General features: G+C 27.7%; 1 protein-coding gene across 4 annotated transcripts in view; it reads right to left on the minus strand.

The window, feature by feature from the left end:
• The window catches only part of LOC107455980 (cell adhesion molecule Dscam1), a 456,371-nt gene that overhangs the window by 402,098 nt on the left and 33,311 nt on the right, over positions 1-20,962 (minus strand). For all 4 annotated transcript variants that reach the window (XR_015429973.1, XR_015429972.1, XM_087154010.1 and 1 more), the window contains exon 2: positions 10,369-10,689. Coding sequence is in view for 2 of the 4 variants with exons in the window: in XM_087154010.1 (XP_087010136.1) it covers positions 10,369-10,689 (321 nt within the window). In the remaining 2 variants the exon portion in view is untranslated. The remainder of the gene's footprint in view (positions 1-10,368; positions 10,690-20,962) is intronic.

Consider the following 20,962-nt stretch of genomic DNA (forward strand, 5'->3'; position numbering starts at 1 on the left):
TAAACTCTTTGAAAATTTTAAATTCTGATATTTACTCACGAAATATTTTAAATGCAGGAGCACACGTAAAAAAATTGATAGGAAAAAGAATTAAAAAATGTAAGTGCAATATTTTTACAAAAAAAGGGACTCAATGTTTTTATTTACGAGCATTAAAGTTTCATAATTTAAAATATTCACACATGAAGAAAAAATTTTCAAAGCTGAATTAAGCTAGGAAAAAAATTATAATTTGATTTAAGAAAAAATACATGATATGATTTGTCATCAGCACACAATTAATAGTAATGAGGAAAAGAACAAGATTTAAGCGAGGAAAAATTCTCATCATAACGTTATCTAAAAACACAATAACCAGATGTCTTATTTTTTAAACAACACATCACCCCTTTAAAAAAAATTCCTTCTTGTTCTTTTGTTTATACAAAATTGTGATAATAAGTGTTGCTAATTGTGAATAATTGATTATTTTAAACAAATTTAAGTAATATCAGTTATGGTTCAAGCATCTTAAATTAATTGTTTTAAATAATAGTCCAAATTCCATTTGCTATCTTTATAATCTTTTCACAAACATGACTTAATATTATACTTTAATCGGTTCATGAAGAACCAAAATTCAATTTCCCAATTGTATACAAATAATATAAGACAAGAAAAGAAAAAATAAATCTTTAAGCAATAAAAATTCACATCACAGAGCAATCTAAAAACACTTCATTAAGAGCAGACTCTCTTAAAACTTAACTTCTGTTTGAACAGTTACTTTAAACCAATGAGGTACTACTCCAATCCTTTCAAAAACCCACTTCGCCTTTGTATAAACAAAGGACTCGTGTCTTTTACACATGCATCGCACCAAATCGATAGAATGCTTTTAGGGTTGAACAAGAATCTTTTCCATGTGGAGCTAAGCTTGAACGGTTAATGCAATTTTCTACTTCCTTCTCTACTTCATGACGTTCAGCAAGGTACAAGGGTTTTCCATCACCGCTGCTTTTACTGCCCTTGCAGCATCTTCTTTTGGACGATCGGTGACTCTGCTCAACTCCTTTCTACCTCCTACAACACCCCCTATACTCCGTAAACACTCCCCTGTCTTCACCATCCCCATGTAGTTTCCTTTTTGCTGTATTCTTCATCAAGAAGTGCATCTTCGGCCAGAGTGACATTTTTTTTTCTTCTTTTGGCGAGATTTTTGTTTCTTTTAAGAGAAATTCCTTTTATGTAGAGTCTTTTTTCATTATTTGTTGTTGAACCTGTAGGGAATATTTCCATTTGAAGTACTTTACTTGTGCATTCAATTTAACGGTAGCTTTTCTTTCCTTCTGTTTACTTGCTAGTCAAGTGTTAATCTTGGCGATTTCTGTTTGTGGTGCTTGATTGGAAGTACAGGGAAAATTAGAGTTGGTGTAATTTATTTTTTATACCTTTCTTTCAAAATGAGCGGAGGAATTGGAAGGGATGAAAAGAGATAATTTGTTTATTGTACACTTTATATCTAATGATGAAATATTAATAACTGTTTAATTTAACAAGTCATCATCTATCAAAGGATGTACGTAAATGAAGAAAAATATTTAAATTAAAAAATAACTTTATGGTAACAAAAGTCCGAAAATCTGCTTACCTGTTAATTTAAAGAAAAGCATATTATGAAAGCATATTATTATATATGCTATTATATATTATTACTATTACATATTATTACTTTTATATATAATTACTATTATATATGCTATTTGAAAATAACTTTTTAAACAGCATAAAATGACAACTGAAAAACATAATTTTAAATCTGAAAAAAATAACAAAAATATAATTTTATTTAACTTTACACCATAGCTCTTATGTATAAAATAGCAGAATAAAATTGTTGTAGAAGGTATTTTAGGCAATGTTTAATTGGGAAATTTTAAGAAAGGCATATATATATATATATATATATATATATATATATATATATATATATATATATATATATATATATATATATATATATATATATATATATATATATATATATATATATATATATATATATATATATATATATATATATATATATATATATATATATATATATATATATATATATATATATATTGATAAAAACTTAAATTATTTCAATACATAATCTGTTTAGATTTTTTGGTATAAAACGCAATTTTACAATAGCCCGGCCTGGTTGGGCTACTGTATAACTAAAGAAAGCAGGCCTCCTTAAAGTTTAATAGTTTATCAAAATACAATGATTTAAAATGGAAGAGGTTTAGATTTTACTTTTGCCTCAAATAATAGTAAGAGTTCAACATTTAAAATAGTATTTTTGATTTATGTCTCAAAAAATTGATAATCTAAGGAGAGTAATAATATTTTTAGCTACTAGGTAATTGTTTCAATTTCTACAGAGTTAAATAAGTTGAATTTCTTTAGAATATACAATCTTGATTTCTTTTAATTAATATTTTAAGTTAGTTAATGAAATAGAATTTTTAAAGCATTCTAGTTTCAATTATTTAATAATTTTTTAAGTACATATTAGAGTAGTTTATAAAAATCAATACAAATATTTTGAAGTAGTTCTTGTTTGAAAGATACACACAATATAAACATTTGTTTTAATGCATCAAACCGTTCATCAATATTATTTTCCGATACCCTCAAATCAGGGAATTATGAAAATGCTAAATCGTTCTTAGAAATTTTTTTAGGGAATTAAAATACTTTTATGTTAAAAATAAAACTTTAATATCTCTATTTTATTTAGATTATTTAATTATGATATGTAAGATAAATATACCTTAAAACTAATGTAAGCAGCTTTGCTTAATTCAGGTATGTCTTTTTAATCACAGAAATATAATATCACTCAAAAATTAAATGAACAATAAATTCCTAATGAAATTTTTGAAAGTTGAGAACAGGAAGCTAAAATCCTTAACATTTTCAACTGTATTGCAAATTGTCAAGAATTTTCTTTTCTTTTAAACACTACTATATAAAGAATGAAGTAAGATTTCTTCAACAAATAAACCGATAGAGTCCATTAATATTCTTGACAAAGACGGATCGCTTTCAATAACTTTTGGTCCTTAATGGAAAGAAAAAAATGTGCTTAAATATTGATAGTAATATTTTTGTACATTTAAGACATGCTTATTGGTGCCTAAGTCGATTTTTTAAACTCTCAAAATATTGCGATAATCAGGGAGTCGACTTATACATCCTTAATAAGGTATTCGTTGATAGTAAAATATCTATGACTTAGAAAAACCTTAGATAGATATGAAAATAGATATGAAAACTAAGATAGATAGATATGAAAGCTAAGATAGATATAGAACTCTGTATAAGTTTAGCCGTTTTAAAAACTATTTTTAATATGTTTTATGAAAATAATTTTTCCTTTCTCTCATCATATTTTCGTTATTTGTAAAGTTTCGTAGAAACACTTTAAATTACATTCAGAAAAAAATAGAATAAGAAATATTGACATAATTTATTTAAGAGTATTTTTCAATATATAACAAAATGAAAACTTTTAAAACTTACTCTAAATCTACATTCACTTCACTAGATATTCTAGATTATCTGTGTCATATTTAATAACGTTATGCATTTTTATTGGAGAGCAAATGTATCAAATCCAGTGAGAACAATGCGAATTATTTTTAACTTAAAAAAATTTTGCAGAATTAATAATATTTTTTATTTTTTGCTTCTAATTTTAAAAAAATTTTATATTGGATTTTTCAGCTGTCGACTTGTACACCCTAAATACCATTTTTTTAAAATTAGAAATAAGGGTCGACATTTGCAGCGGGTCGACTTTTTGACCGAGACATACGGTACATATTATATCATTATTCATTACATACTATAAGTTAATTTTAAAATTTTTTGATTTAACTTAATTTTAATATCCATATTAATTCAATTTTATGTAACATTTAATAAACTACACGTTCATTTTCAAAAATTTAAAAAAATAATAATGAATCTAAAGCTTTCAATAGGAATAAGACATTTTTGACACCTAACATCTAAGACATATTACTACCATTTCTATGACAAATATGGTGAAAATTGAATTAAATGTAAAGTTTACTGACAGTTGAGTCTAGATCGGCTATGCTATGTCAAACATAAAACTATCTTTAACTAAAATAATATGACCGCTACTATAATTTTTTAGTTTATTATCATATTTATTTCAATTTAATCGTTGAAAGTTGGCAAGTTTTATGATCAGGAATTGCCCTCTAGCAATAGCATTACGTCTAATGATACTAAATAATGATACTAAATAATGATACTAAATAATGATACTAAATAATGATACTAAATAATGATACTAAATAATGATACTGTATTTTAATGAGATGAACTTTTAAAAGCATGTTTGTTTGTTTGTTTTAATTTGATAAGATAAAATCACCGGAAAAACACCAAAAATTTTATCGAAAAAATTAACTTATATTAGTTTAATTTGTTTTTAAATAATTATTAATTTAGCTTAATTAATTTTTCACATGATATTGTAGTGTTAATTAATTCTGATTAATTTATTATTGCCTCTACAACGACGGATATTCAAATATAAAAAACAAAATATTTTCGTGACTCGACCTTTAGAGTTTAGGTAATATTTTTTCCTGCTATTTAAATTTTTTTAAATAAATTCACTTGAAATATAAAAAAAGGAAATTTATTTATTCCACATTTTTAATAGATATGTAAGTTTTCAAAATAGCTGTTGGAGTTAATTTTTAAAATTTGCATGTATGTACATTTTAAGAATTGTAGTTTTTAAGAGTAACTTTGTGTCTTAAATAACTTAAAATCAAAGCAACACGTGATGGAAGAACCCACTCTTCTTTATTATACATTAATACCTCTCTTATTTATTATACGTTCATACCTCTCTTATTTATTATACATTCATACCTATCTTATTTATTATACATCCATACCTCCATAATTTATTACACGTTCATACCTATGCTATTTATTGTGCTAATATATTACCCAAAGGCTCACTTTCTGATTGACGCACTGTTTTCAGCCGATTATGATTTAATACTTTAGTAACAAATATATCACGTATCCAAAATAATCTTTCAAATATTCGAAAATTAAAATTAAAATTGATATTGTTCTTAAAATATCTTTAGAAAATAGAAACGTTTAAGCTTTAACTAAAATGAATAATGAAACTTAAATGCGTCCAGAGTAAATAGTATAAGTCAAAAAATTCGATCACTAATGTTCTTAAAATGGTTTTTGCTGTTTTATATACTGCAGTATCTTTTCTCACAAAATGATTTTTTTTTAGTATTCTGGGCATTTAAAGGGAAAAAACTATTTTAGTTCTAAAATTGTGTTACATTCATCAATTTTGTTGCACAAGTCATTCATAAAATTTCACTTTTCTTTTCCATAAGTCATTCGAACAACACTTATGGAAACTTACTATTGACTGAAACTCCGCATTCAAAATAAAGTACTTTCTTAATGAAAACACTATTTACTGTAACTTATCTTGGAATATATGATGTTTTACAGAGAAAATTGTTCAAGATAAATATTTTTTAATCGATAAAGCATATAAAAAAATAAAAAAAATTTTATTTTATTTTTGCCTGAATAAACTTACATATAAAGACCAAATTCTTACATTTAATTTATTAACTAAATATAAACGAATTGTCTCTACACTGAAAAAGTACGGTAAAAAGTATTGGCATCCTGAATGCAGCATTTATTAAAACACTTTTGCCCAAAAATCCATTTTTACCATAGAATTACATACCGTAATATTTAATTTTCGTGAATCAGCTGATTTTAAAGTATATATTACAGTAAAAATTACGTTATGTCAGATTTTTTACTTCGTAAAACTTATGGTAAAATTGGACTTTAAGGTAAAAATCAAGGCCACCCTGAGTGCCGGTATTTTTTACCATAATTTGATCCGTAATTTTAACAGTGTAGATTAACTTCACTCCAATTAACTACTAGGTTTTGTTATAAGCTTAGGGTATGAATGTGATTTTCATTAGAAATCATACTAAGTAATTTCATATTACTTAAGTCACCACGGCTCTACAATTTTATATGTATTCAAATCTAAATTTTTAGTATTAAGTTATTTAGTTTCTTCAACTATGACGACTATAGTAGACGAAACGTATTTCATTTATCGCCGAGTCTTATCTTGTTAGAAATCATTATATTGTAAATATTTGTACAATTTGAGAAATATTAGAGGTAACTCCTTAATAACTTATAATCTAATTGTCAGATTTTCATGTCTTATGACGCGATCTTAATGATTCAAAAAACTAAACGTAAGTATTCCAATTAATTATTGTAGTCCAAGCAATATCCATAATTGCAAAATAGTTCAATAATACGCAAAATAGTAGTACGCATAAACTCTTTTTCTGAATAAACATGTCGTTTTTTTTCGACGAAATCAAATTCTTGACCCTCGAAAAAATGAGAGGAGGTAGCTACAAAATGGAAAATATGGTATACGGAATGATACCAATAATTTATTCGGGACAGTAGTCAGTACCTGACCAAATAATTATTACCATATCTTTCAGAATGATAATCATTGATTTAAACCCGAAAAAAGAAAGGTATATTTTTTTAGACAAAATATGTTTTTGTTCCTGATTTCGAATATTTTTAGCATTAATTAGAATATTCAGATTAGGCTCTCGAGTCATCATAATCGAATTTTGATACGTTAAGGTTTAACCATTAGATAAAAATTTATTAAGTTTTTCCCTTTTTTATTTAGTTCATTGCATAATCATGAAAATTGTGCAACAGTCTAGGTGATCACTATGCAAAAGCATGTGAACTTTACTTAATGTGAATTTTTGATATTTCTTTTTTCCATGTATGTCTTTTTTCCATGTATATACTTGAATAAATAAGCATTTTAAATTCTTCACAAAATGTCATAGTTAAAAAGTCATTGATACGACAATTATTTCACTCCTGATAGTTAACCTCGCTACTAATTTTGCACGAATTTTTATTTTGCCATGTAAAATTACACTATTTAAAATTATGTAAAAATTGTGTACTTTACAGTTCAAAAGGTTTTCAATAACTTCAAAAGTTTATTAAAAAAATAATAAAAGTAATAAATATTAACTAAAAGTTAAGAAAGAAAATAATTTACTTTGGATTGACGAAGTTAATAACTAAGTGAAAATATTTTTCAATTTGCTTAAAAAATTCTCGAGATATGGTATAATTAGCTCAAAGTAAGATTAAAATGAAAGTTTCCCAGCAAATCCACATTCCGTTCCAACTTCACTTATTTAAATTTACATATATTTGCATTCTATCTTTATAAAGTTTATGCTGCTCTTATATATTTTAATAATAAAAAAATTAATTATAATTACAGATTCGTATGAAAGAATAAATACCTACTTTTATTTGTATTTATTTTATTTATTATTCAGTTTTGAAAAAAAAACTCTAAAACTGTTTCTAAGTTCTCATAAAAATACATTTCTAGAAATTATAACATCACTCTGAAAGAATTCTAACTTTAAATATTAAAACAAAAGAAAGTTCCTTTAAGACTTTTCCATTCCCTTTCAGTTAAAATAGTACGCCATTGTTTAATAAAAATTTATGTATCATTCAGCTCATAATCAATGCATGAAGCCAAATGCACGAGGAAAAAAAGTAAATAAAAAGTCCCATTTCCTCGTTCCAATTTTGCGAAATCTTCAAACAAAAAAAAAAATATTAAATATTCATATTCTCAAAAAAAGCAACATTTCTAAGGATTAGACGACGCAAAGAAATACAATCCGCCTATGAAAATTTCTCCCGTCTTCAATATTTATGCGTCCCCCTACATCGTAAAATAACTCCCAGATAGCCACAAGACAAAAGCGAAGTTCCAGGAAGACTTCCGGAAAGGCAAGTCCCTGTAAATTTAACACGCTTACTCCGCGACTGAAAACCAACTCTTCTGAAAACTGAAATATTCATCACAGAAGCTGCAAGCGGTGTTAATACAAAGATTCCCAAGTCCATTTACATTATTACCGGCAGCAGGACCCTTGGGGAACGTCCGGGGGATTATAATTAATAGCCCGGATCCGAACGCTACAGAGGCAATCCAATTTGTGTAAGCGTGTCCGGGTGTCAGTTTGGAAGCAGAAAAGTTGACGTCAATAGAAGGTTGCTATGACAGCCTCTCAGTTCTTTATAACCAGAAAAGGAAAAGGTTTTCCCGGACACATAGTGTTTGAGATTATGTGTTGAATGCTTTTCTTTGCGGGAAGTTTGGAAAAGCAATTCTGGAGAGAGGAAATATTAGTTTTTCTTTCTGGCTGAAAAGTTATTCCTTTGCCTGATATTAATTATGCGACCCGCTGAAACAAAGAACTTTATTAGATGGTCTTTTCTTTTGATATGCAACTTTTATGAAGTCGCATTTAATATTCGGGACGTTTTAGAACTTCGTCTCCCGATCCCAATTAACAAGAAAGCTTCTTTTTTTTTAGTTACGTATAGTTTAATGTGGGATTTAGAGTGTCTAATTTTAACAAGTTTCATAAAAGATTTGGAAAAGGAAAAGTTAATTTAAACTTTAAAGTGTATTAATTTAAAAATTAGTAAAGTAGAATGATAAAAAAACTATGTATTTGCTCCTTTTTTGCATTACTTATAAAATAGTTAGTGTTATATAAAAGAAGAGAAAACATTTATCGTCGGGATAAATATTTATATGTATAGAAAGAGCTTATAGTCAAGAAAAGGGAACGGTTTATAGCCGAAAAAGAAAGAGATTTATAACGATAAAAGGTAAAGATTATAGAGCCAGAAAAAAAGATTTATAATAAAAAAAAAGTTTATAACTAAAAATAGAAAAGATTTATAACCATGAATCGCAACCACGAACAAAATCGAATGAAACGAAAATGGTTCACAACCAGAAAAAAAGATTTTTCTGGTCACATAGTAGTTAATAATATATGTTAAATTCTTTTTTACAGGAAATTAAAAAAGGCGATTGATGAAAAACAAATATGATTTTTTGCTGAAAATTTATTCAAAGTCAAATATTAATCATGCAACGCTCTAAAACATTTTTTTAATCAAAAAATTATTCTGCGATATTAAAGATATGCATATTTATGAGTTTATCTTTATTATTCTAGTTATTTTGCAACCGTGTTCTCTATTTCAAAGAATAAGAACGTTTCTTAACACTTTGAACCGTACAAAGCTTTAAGAGTGTTTCTTATTTAATTTCGAGTGACTACAAGTAACAAACCACTACTTTTTATGAATTTAAAACAATTGATGTGGGTTAAAAAGTACGTTTAATATATGTATCTCTAAATTTGCAGATTTTTTAATATTGAAAGATTCGACTTTACAATTTGAAAGATTCGACTAAGAGAATTTAGACTAGATATTTATGTTTACCAAAACTGACTGGTTTTTAAATATTTCGAAGAACTAATTCAGATTTTTTTATTGTAAAGTATATTCTTCTCAGAATCGAATAGTTAAATAAAAAAAATTTCATTGCTGCTGTATGTCTAATGTACAATCTTATAAATTCTTATAATTCAATTATTATAATTTTTTTCCAAACTATAAACAAATATTAATCAAATAATAAGAATATTTTTGCTTCTTTTAATTTCTTTCAAATTAATAATAATTAGTCTTTTTTTATGTTTTTTATTTATTTATCGTAAAATAAATACAATCATGTATAAAACTAGAACAATTAAGAAAATAGTTGTTAGGCCCAATATGCAACCTACCCTACTTAACCGGTGTAGTTATTTCACAGCTTAATAGGTGGCACCACATCGATAGATGCAACGAAATTAAAATAAAAAATATCTGTTGATACGCATTTTTTTTCAAATTTAATTTTATTAAATTTATTATTTATTTAATATAAATTATCTTTTTTGTAATTATAAGTGTTTAAATGTTATCTAAATTTTATTTTAATTAAATGTAATATTTTATTTAAATTGAAATATATTTTTAGCTGTAATATATACAAAAAAGGCTGTTTATACATATTTTTTTACTAGTTTTTTAAATTTAGTATTTTATTCAATGTAATTTATCTGTTTATGTATCCAGAGGTTGCTATGGATTGTTGAACAAATATCGCTTGCTGCGGGAGTTAACTTTAGATACTTTAATGAACACCGATAGTCATTTTTATCAAAACTTGCTAATTTGCAGATATCTTACAAAATTTAAATCGATATTGACATACTATTTTGTCTCCAAATCCTCATTGAACTTAATCTCTGCAAGTAATATTTGAAAATTAAATATTCTTACCTGCTCTTACATGAACATCCCTGCTTCCAATAGTACCAACAATATTAGATGCAATACATCGATAAATAGATGCATGAATATCCTGTCGGTAATCTTCAGGGCCGAAAGGTAAGAACACCATTGAACCATTGGGTTTCAAATGTCTTAGTCCTGGTATATCCTCAACAACAGATCCAACACGCCTTACCCAACTGACGTGCGGGCTAGGGCGACCATGAGCAGAACAAGGTATTTCTACACCATTTGTATTGTAAAACTCCACTAGATAAGGCGGTTCCATTGAAAATGTTGGTGCAGCAAGATCAAAGCTGACAACTACTCCTGAAAATAATTACAGATACATGTTACTTAAAACCAACCATTTTAAATATAAAATAATACTTAATGTAGCTTATAAATAATGTAGACAATTCAATATTGTATTAAGAATACAGCGTAGAATTCCCACATAGAATTATTAAAAGAAATAGATGCAGTTTTGATAACTCAGAAAAATCTCTGAAACTTTTAGATATATTATTAGTACCTTAACCTATTAAATCGTTATATTTTGTAGCAGTCTTAATAAGATTTAAAATTGAATCCCGTTTCCGTTTAAGCAATTGTGCATTCAAGAGTAAAATGGGGATTTGTATGAAAAAAATTCAGCCAACACATTCTGTTTCCATTTACATTAATTCATCACACAGTGTATTCAAGTTCAAAAAAGTTTATTTTGTCCAATAATATGCTTCAAATAAAGATCATGCGAACTTTTGTGATACTGGGGTTCAACTCCGACCAAAATTTTTAACAGTGTGTTATAATGAGTGCTACAATCAGTTTCGGGACACTGTGTATTAATACTGAAAATGATGCTTATTTTAATACAAGGTGGCTACCTATCATTTTTAAACATTTTTTTGTTGTCATAAATTTGTTTCTAGCATACATTAACCCTTTCGAGCCGACTGTCACATATATGTGACAGCAAGAAACGCGCTCACTTCCCGGCCGACACACCCGCGTGTCAGAGAGTTTTCTCGTTCACCCCCGACCGTCACTTATTTGTGCCAGCATTTCGGAACGTTTTAAAAAATGAAATTTCTTCCAAAAGATGGCATTGTATGTCCATATGGTTTCAGATACATGTAGATTTGACCTTCTACTCAAGATGAAAGTACATTCACGTGGTTTTTAGGGGAAGGAGTGAAGGGGGGGGAATGTTTTATGAGGGCTCTTTAAATTAGCACGTGATATTTATTTACAGTAAGTAAGGGAGTTTTTTTTATCTCTCGCTACTTTCGATTTTCGGATTATTTTTTAGTGGATAATTAGATCTTGTAGGCTTGAATTTTTTTTCTTTTTACCGTTAGAATGTCGAAGCGTCGAAAATTTTTAACTGAGCTGGAAATAGAGGAAATTATGCAAAATATTTAAACTTATTAATATTTATATTACATTTAAACATGAAATAACTTAAGTAAATAAAGTATCCATAGAAATATATATAAAGCATATGTCACTTAAGTACTCTACAGAACAATATTAAACAATGCGCTGATATTTCGGTAATTTCATGGAATTAGGCTTAACATCAAAAAACCCTCCGGCCCTGGGGAGACACACGCTAGAGAGACTGCCGGCCTCAGCGGTAAGCGCGCTTTCGCGCTTTGCGTCGCGAAAGGGTTAATCTTTCAACTCTACTTATAAAGAGATTTCCCCCACAATTTTTCATCTAACTTGCTTAGTTTCTACCTGAATTATCACTCAATAATAAATTTATCATAAGAATTGCATACACAAGCTCTATTACTGTAAAAATGTTATATAAATGTTACATCATTAAGGCCTTGCCTCTTTCACTCAAATTCATATTAAAAAAAACGAAGTTTTCAGAGAGGAACAAAAGATCTTGATTATGTAACATTTACATATGTCTTATTTTTATTCTCACCTTAATCAAAAGTAAATTGCGAACAATATTATAATTATAAACATAATTTCACTTCAGTATACCTCATCCGATGCATCAAAAAATAGTTTGAAATATATTGTTTTTTAATTTTACTTCCAAATTATTCCTTGATTAATTATTTTTATCTTTCTTAGATTATAACAGAGAAATAAAATTTATTTTTTAAATCACTTTCGGAAAAAAAAATTTAACCATCTATGAAAGTATGAATAAAGTTTGCTTAAGTGACTTTAGCATTCTATTAGTCTAATAAGTCTAACTTTGGTTGAAAATTATTTATTAATTTTCTCATTTTTCTCAGAATTTATTTCAAAGTCTGTAATTCATTTATCTCGCTCCTGCTTTTTCCGAAACACCGTCCAGTACTCTTATAGATACTTTGAGCCTCCTTCAAAATAAATGTCTATCTACATTTCATTTATATAAGTACTTCTACTGAAGTACTTGTAATAATGAATGAATGTGTAAAATTATGAACCATCTTTTGAAAGTATAAATAAAAATTGTTCATGTGACATTAATGTTCTATGTGTCAAATAAATTTATTTTCGGTTAAAAATTATTTATGAATTACCTCACTTTACTCGAAATTTATTCCAGAGTTTGTAACTCATTTATCTCACTACCATTTTTCCAAATATTGTCCAGTACTCTCATACAGATACCTTGAGACTCCTTCAAGATAAATATCCACCTACATTTCATTTATATAAGTACTTCTGCAGAAGTACTTATATGAATGAATGAATATATGAATGAATATGTAAAATTATGAATCATCTTATGAAAGTATGAATAAAAATTGTTCACGTGATTTAAATATTTTATGTGTCTAATAAGTCTATTTTCGGGTAAAAATTATTTATGAATTACCACACATATATCGAGATTTATTCCAGAGTCTGTAATTCATTTGTCTCACTCCCTTTCTTCTCAAATACCACTCAGTATTCTTATACAAATACTTTGAGTCCCCTTCAAAATAAATGTCTATCTACATTTCATTCATATAAGTACTCCTAAAGTCCTCGTAGCAGGTAGAACTTAGGAATATTTCATAACGAAATTGAATATACTCTCGCTACACTTCCCCCGAACGGGCGATTGGATGAACCATCAGAGCTTTGGACACTTATCACTCTAAGAAAGGCCATAAGGAAAGACCGGACATAAAATATGTCCATAAATCGGTCCAATGATGTCCATCGACATTACGCGGGAGATGGATCTTTTGGGGACATTGCTTTTTGTGTCGTTTGGAAAAGAAAGGGAAACCCATAAATTTCCGCTCCTCCAGAAAAATACGTAAGAAATTTCCGGTCTGATAGTGGCTTTTTTTTATTTTTCTCCCTATACAAATAGGTCACTTTATCAATAAGAATCTGAGATAGTGGATGTGTCAAAGGACTTTTATTATTTGTTTGGGTGAAGGCCTATTGTTTTCCTCGAATTCTTGTTGTGGCTCCAGAGATACGACGAGTTAAGAAAAATCCGAACGAGTCACAATAGTCTTTTTGGATCGTATTTCAAATTTAATAGCTTTGAGGCTTATTGAAAGGGATTTGCTTGTTTTCTTTAGTTATGTTTTGTTGTAAGGTTTTGATATATCAAAATTACTTTTATATAACATAGTGTATCATGAATTGTAGCAACATTCAAAGCATATCACTACCCATGAGTAATTTTTTATTAGAACTTATTCGATAAATTTTAAATTTATAGGACAAGGCTTTAGCCAAAATTTGTATTGTTGTGCAGGACAATTAATATTATTATCACCTATTGAATGCATTCATTCTAAATTTAATCTCTCTCATTTAAGTCCATAAACTAAACTACTAAACTACTCTTTGACAACTTGTTGAAAAAAATTGAATCTAATTGAATCCGTTCCGTTCAAATTCTCGTCAATAACTTTAAAAATTGAATGAAATTCTTTATTCCATAAGATGACAAACTAAAACAAATTTTAGTTTTAATTCAAAAAATTGTATAAACTTTTAGAAGATACTTATTATTTCTTTTAAAAATGGCGTTTTATTATTTTTAATTCCTTCAACAGTATTATATTCCACGTATTTTTCCCAGGTAATGTCCAAATAATTTTATTATGATTTCTCAAAATTCGGAGTTAAAAAAGATACAAAGATTAAGAGAAAACTGAACTTAATTTATGAAAATGAGCAGTCAAATGGTTTTAATCAGTTCCGAATAATTAGTTTTCGCTCATGCTTAAGAACTTCAGTGAAATTTCTTGAGAATAACTATTTTGTTTTGATGATGTGAGTAACGCTATAATCTTTTTGAAAGATATAAGAATCTTTGGCGATTGGTATTGATAGAATCTAGCAGAATTTGTAGAATCTAAACTTCAGACAATGAATCACATAACAAGCTCGAGATAATTAAAAATATTATTCAATAAATTTAAATTACTCAAAGAGTTCAATTTTGAAGAAAAAAAAATGAAAGAAAAAAAATGAAACAAAAATTGAATCGAGTCTTAAACTTTGAATTGATGCGAAAGCACCACCTTTTGCTTTTCTTCGAAACGTCTCAAATATGCGTAAGAGCAACAAGTATGTGCCCTTTTAAATAAAATAAACATTTGCTAGATGCTTAGTCTAGTTATATGGAAGCCGGAAATATTGATAAGTAAAGCTATGTTTTCACATTAACAAAGAATCATTAATTACACTTGTTCAAAAAGTTGGTTTATTATCCAAAACTCTTCATGAAGGAATGCAATGCGACTACGACGTGATAAGGTGAAGAAAAAAAATTTGACTTAAGTGCTATTTAAAACAATAAATAGTATTAGCGAACACATTTTATGAAAAAAGATATTTTTTATCTGCCTTTAAACTTGCCGTTGTTAGTTGTAATCATATTTACTTGATATATACCTCTGGGTTTTAAAAATATGAGGCAAATAACATTTTTGAAGTTATTGGTAACAATAAAATCAGTGTATGTTTTGAATATCACACTTTTCGCCAAAATCTATAGACGAACAGATTTGGAGAGGACAATTTATTAAGTTAATGATATTAGTTATACATCGTTAGAATTTTCATTCTTAAATTATGGTAAAATAACCAGCAGTTGTCTGTCCATCAAACTGACGGTAAAGTTTGCGGAAAAGAACATTTTTTTACCTTTACGGATTTGAAACCGTTTACTGCTAGCATGGTTAGAAAACGATGAATACAAAACTATAAGGCTTTTTAATGATTTAGAACTCGTATGGTTTCAAAGTATGGTTATGCTTAGCTGTATAAGGTGAAAGCAGTTAATAAACGGTTTTCTCACCCTTAACAGCCTTATTTTGATTTTTGATACCGCCTTATTTTGTTTTTCTATTTTGTATGGATGTGGTAAAATAACAATTAAATAAATGTTATTTGATCATCTTTTTCTGAGAAGTTTTTAAAACTGTATGAATTAGTGTTATGAATATTTCTTCTGCAGCATTTCTAATATTGATAATTCGAAAAGCACACATGTAAAACAAATAATAGTACATCTAATATATAGTTTTACTTGATAAAACTTTAAAGACGTAATCATATATTTCAGTAATATATTTTGCTTATTCTTATCAAAAATATATTGTGAAATGTATTGAAATGCATTTTTATGGATATGTGCTGAAATTAATTCAATTTCTCTTAAATTGCCTTTTACTTAATCAAGCGTTTCCTTTTCTATAGTTATGCCAATTTAAAATACATCTAATTACTAGTACAAAAGAACATATCGTTAGACAAATTAAGAAGTATACTTTGTGCTATGAATGAAGAAAGCAGAATGACACAAAAAACATAAACGAAGGCACAAAAATCGACATATTTCCTCAGTGTCGAAACACAAAATATGTTATTATACTAAGAGAGGAGATAAAAAGAAAGTTTTTAAGACAAAATTTGCGTATCGACATTGAGAAAGGTTCTAGCTTTTAGGGAGTCTTTGAGAAATCAGCTTGTTTTCTGAATTACTTGAATAATGAAAGTCAATAGAATTGTATAAGGCTCCAAAAAACGGATCATCATGAATAACCTTTGATCTAACGATCGGATCTTCACGTTCTGGGTCTTATTCTTAATGATGTGAGTTGGCGATCTCAAATATGCTAATTAATAAGTGCAGACGATATTTTAAGTTACGAAATCAGGCAGAAAAATGTATTTTCTCTTAATAAGCATACCTTTTTTTTTTCAACGGATACCGATTCTTGACCATCCAAAATACAGGGAGTAGCCGTAATCTGAGATATATGATCCCCATAATCTGGTCAAGAGAGCAATTCAAAGTTTAGACCTCCTTATGTTGATTTTACTTTTCGCATTTTTCGCCATATCTCGAAAACTTTTTAAGCGAATTTTGGCACACAATTATTAAATCCGTTTATCCAAAGATAATTCTATGCAAAAGATAAATTCTAGTAAATGTTTGTTATTTTTATGTCTTGTTTTAATTATAGTGGGAAAAAATTTGAATTGTAAGGTACACAATTGTTACATCATTTGTAAGTATGTTATTTTACGTGACAAAATACAAAATGTGAGCAAAATTGGTAGAATAGTTTCTGAAAACCAAATTTATGTATACTTCTTTTATAGAACTACTTTTAACTATACGAATTCAAATTTTAGAAAAATATTCACGATCATGCATTAGTAAAATTATGTAAAATAAGAACAATTTTACTTTTTAAAAAGTTTCCCTGAAGTAAAAGAAAGTTCTATTTTTTACTTTTATTTTAAAATAAGTGTGATCTATAACCATTATCACATTTTCCAGCCATGTTAACTTTTTTAAAATGATAGTGATAGAATTTTTATTCTTTATGATATCTTTTTTTTATGTTATCACCAGAGTAACTTTCACGTGAAAAATATTGGCTTCTCTGAAAAATATGTATTGAATTTTGAAGGTATTTCAGAATTTAGTTATACCAATATTGTTTCTTTCATTAACACCTGGAACAATTGATCACTTAATTTTCATCAAATAAATAGTCAGCATACGTTAATTGACATATTCTATATACATGATAAAAAAAAAAGGGTATTGCAGTTCAGTATGAAAAAGTAATAAATCGAAAGCTATGCAGGGTGTTTTTTTTTAATTTTAATCTGTGCAATGTACGAATACTTTACTAAAAACGTACGAGCTTAAGCAATTATCCAGCTATGTGCATATTTAATATCAATATTTGTTCACAATAATATTAAAAATTAGCTTTATTTTTCTTTGAAATCGCTTTTATAGAAAAATTTGAACAATAAAGAAACGAAATAGATTGGCTCAAGTATTAAATATGACACAAATAAATGATAAATACTTATCCTAACCACATCTTAAGACTCCTACAGGAAATAAATTCTCGACTTAAAAGAATGTATGGAATTTTAGAGGCAATTCATAATTTAATTATACGAGTCTTATATTCCTAAGTGAATACAATGCATAATAAATTACTTATTTTTCCTCAAATAAATAAATCATAGATCGATTCAATGAGGAGAAAATATAAATTTTTCTGTTAATAATTTAAGATATTATCAAGTAAATGAATTTAGAAATAAATATTATTACTTTCTTAAGTTCCAAATCAAACCAAAGAATTTGTTTTTAATTAGTTGATTAGTATGAAACATATTTTAGTTATAAGATAAAATATTAATTTTCTTATTTATTTTTAAGAATTTTCTGGTTTTAAAACTGTTTTATAATTTTTTAAGAATCATAAAAGGAAATTGTTTTAAGGAAAAATATCGAAACTTTGGTGGAAAATATATTAAAATATTCAATTAACTTCTTTTAAAGTTTAAAATTGTTTTTAATTGCAAGTTATTTTCTTCAACTTTTGCATCTTTAACTGTTATGTTTTCAACATACCTTTCTTCATTTTATTTGATACCATAAATTCAGCTTTAAAAATATCAAAAATAATAATTTAATTCTTCTTCAAACTTTTGCAATTTTTTTCTTCTACAAATAATTGAATAATATTCGAAGAATTAGTTCAGAAAATGTAAATATTTGGATATAACTCTTTGCAGATAGAAGTTAAGAGTACAGTATCTTTCTAGTGTATAAAAATTTTAAATTTATTCTAATACAGGTTTTATGTATAATGCTTTCGAGTAAATTAAAAACAGAAATTCATTTATTTAAAATTATCAAAGTTGCGCTCTAAGATACCATAAAGCCTGAATAATACAATTCAATAATACAATAACAATCACAAAACTTGTTATTTTTCCTGTGAATTTACATAATAAAAAGAATTCTGATAAAAATTTCTGTATCGTACACTAATACAATTTCTGGTACAAAACAATCTGTAATATGGGTTGATTAAGTCATAATATACTATTACCTGATTGAAAACCTCATTCGCTTTTAAAATTACAAATACGAAAATAACAGTTGACATTTTTCAATCGCTTCAAAAATAGGCCCCGATTTTCAAGACTAACCAGACGCGAATGTAAGGAAACAATTATGATTCGAAATGAAAGAAACGAAAGGTAGCCAATAAAGACTGAAAAATAAAGGTAGTTTCATATGAAGCTGTCATTCTCATATTTAATTACCGAGAACTAGAAAAACCACATGGGCCAAGACAGAAAAAAAATTAAAGAAAAAGATGGCAAGAAAAATCACAATGTTCTAGAGGCAAATCAGGATAAAATGCGTTTCCATACGTTATGGAGAGGTGGGGAAAAATAGTGTCGTTAACAAAGAGAAATGAATAAAACAAGAATCAAAAGCATCATGATGAACTAAAGCTATCAGGCTGAAACAAAGTGTGTCCTTATTGAAATTAAATTTGTGCCCAAGAATACTTATTAATGCAAAAAAAAAAAAAAACATTCTAATTTGATTTGCTTGAAAACAAAATAGATTAAAAGTAATATTACTAATTTATAGCTAATTTTAATCTGTTTTGTTATCTTCATTCACGTCTTATGAGTCTTGAGAATGGGTGCCTATTTTCGAGTGATCGAAGCGTAAGGACTTTTCCATCGTTACAGTTTTTGAAACAAATTAAGTTTTTCCCTTATAAAGTATTTTTTTACCTTTTCAGTTTCTTGAAATTATTCATTTTATTTGCCTTAACTGTCATCAACAAGAGAATTAGCTTTCAGATAAATAAAACTAAATTTCTGGCCATCAAAATGAAATGATGTGACTGGGGTGGAAATAATTTTAGCTTTGTCGAAATTCAACTTATGCCCATATTTTCTGAGGCGCTTGAAACCTGTCGACTGTTTTTTTTATCACTTGTATATTTTTGAAGCGAATAAAGTTTTCGATCAGCTATTATCTTACCGCTTCAGTTTCTTGGAATTATTTATTCGAAATATAGGGTTTTAAAACAATTCATTCGGCTATTTTTCCGTTATATATATGCGATCTATCAAAAAAAAGATACGAAGCTGATAATGCAGACACTTAATTTTATCTCTACTTTATGTACTCATGGCAATTATAACTAAGTAAAAGATATATGTTTACAGCATCTCGGTTGTAATTGTTAACAGGTTGTAATAGTCACCAAAAATTTACTTCTGCCGAAGGGAAGGAAAAATTTAAATGTGTCTACAACTGGTCTTTTATCTTTCCCGGTTAAGTACCAGCGCTGATATAGTGACGGCTTACCGAATATTCTGGTTTGAAAAATTATAGTTCTTATTACAGCACTTTTCACAAAAAAACAAATCTGAAGGGTAAGTTTAACCCCAAAAATTGTTTTTATGCCATGCTCTAAGGTATCAAAGTAAAATTACAAAATTCTACCACATTTACCAAATAAATTTTAAGATTATGAAACCCTATTTTATTATTAACGTAGGGCTGTGGTAGCTGAGTCGTCGGAGAATCGGACTCCAGTCTCGAGTTACGATCCGCGACTCCACTAAGACGCATCGAGTGTATCGGATACATACTTGCTCGTAAACTTTTGAGTAATCAAAAGTCTGAACTAAGTAGTACCATGGGTACGGGGTTATGGGAAAAGTTTCCTTCCCCTTCAGTACATTCTAAATTGTAAAAGTGGCCTGACAAATGAATTGTGCTGCCATCTATCAATGGGGTTCTAAACTTCGACGTACCTTAACCCTTTCACTACTTTCTTGTCAAATGAAAGGCGAGCATTCTTAACTTATTTCGCAAAGGCCGATGGCTGACAGGCTTGGCTTTTCCGAGTGTCATTAAAAACAACAACATTGTAAAATTTAACAAAATCATTACTAAAGAGCTTCGGTAAATAATTACCACGCTTTCTGGTGTTCCCATAGATCCAGAAGCATAGTGAATTTTACCGCATTCTAGTAGTTCCGGCAAACATTTTTAGGTTTTTTTTTCTGCGTAAAACAAACACTACATATACTATTATATATATCTTTCTACACAGAATCAAAAAATATCATGTACTAAAATATTGTCAAACTCACGTACATAATTAGGAAAAAAATTATTTCAGTACCTATCATTAGGTTCAGTACCTATCGTCGGGTACCTATCGTTAGGTTTTTGTTAAAAATAAAATTTCATGATGAGTATTTTTATTTTATTTTATAACCGTCATTGAACACCAGATCCTATTTGTTTTACGACTACTAA

This window comes from Parasteatoda tepidariorum, chromosome 10 (genome assembly GCF_982258835.1).
Source record: "Parasteatoda tepidariorum strain Cologne lab strain chromosome 10, Ptep-v5.0, whole genome shotgun sequence".
Lineage (NCBI taxonomy): Eukaryota > Metazoa > Arthropoda > Arachnida > Araneae > Theridiidae > Parasteatoda > Parasteatoda tepidariorum.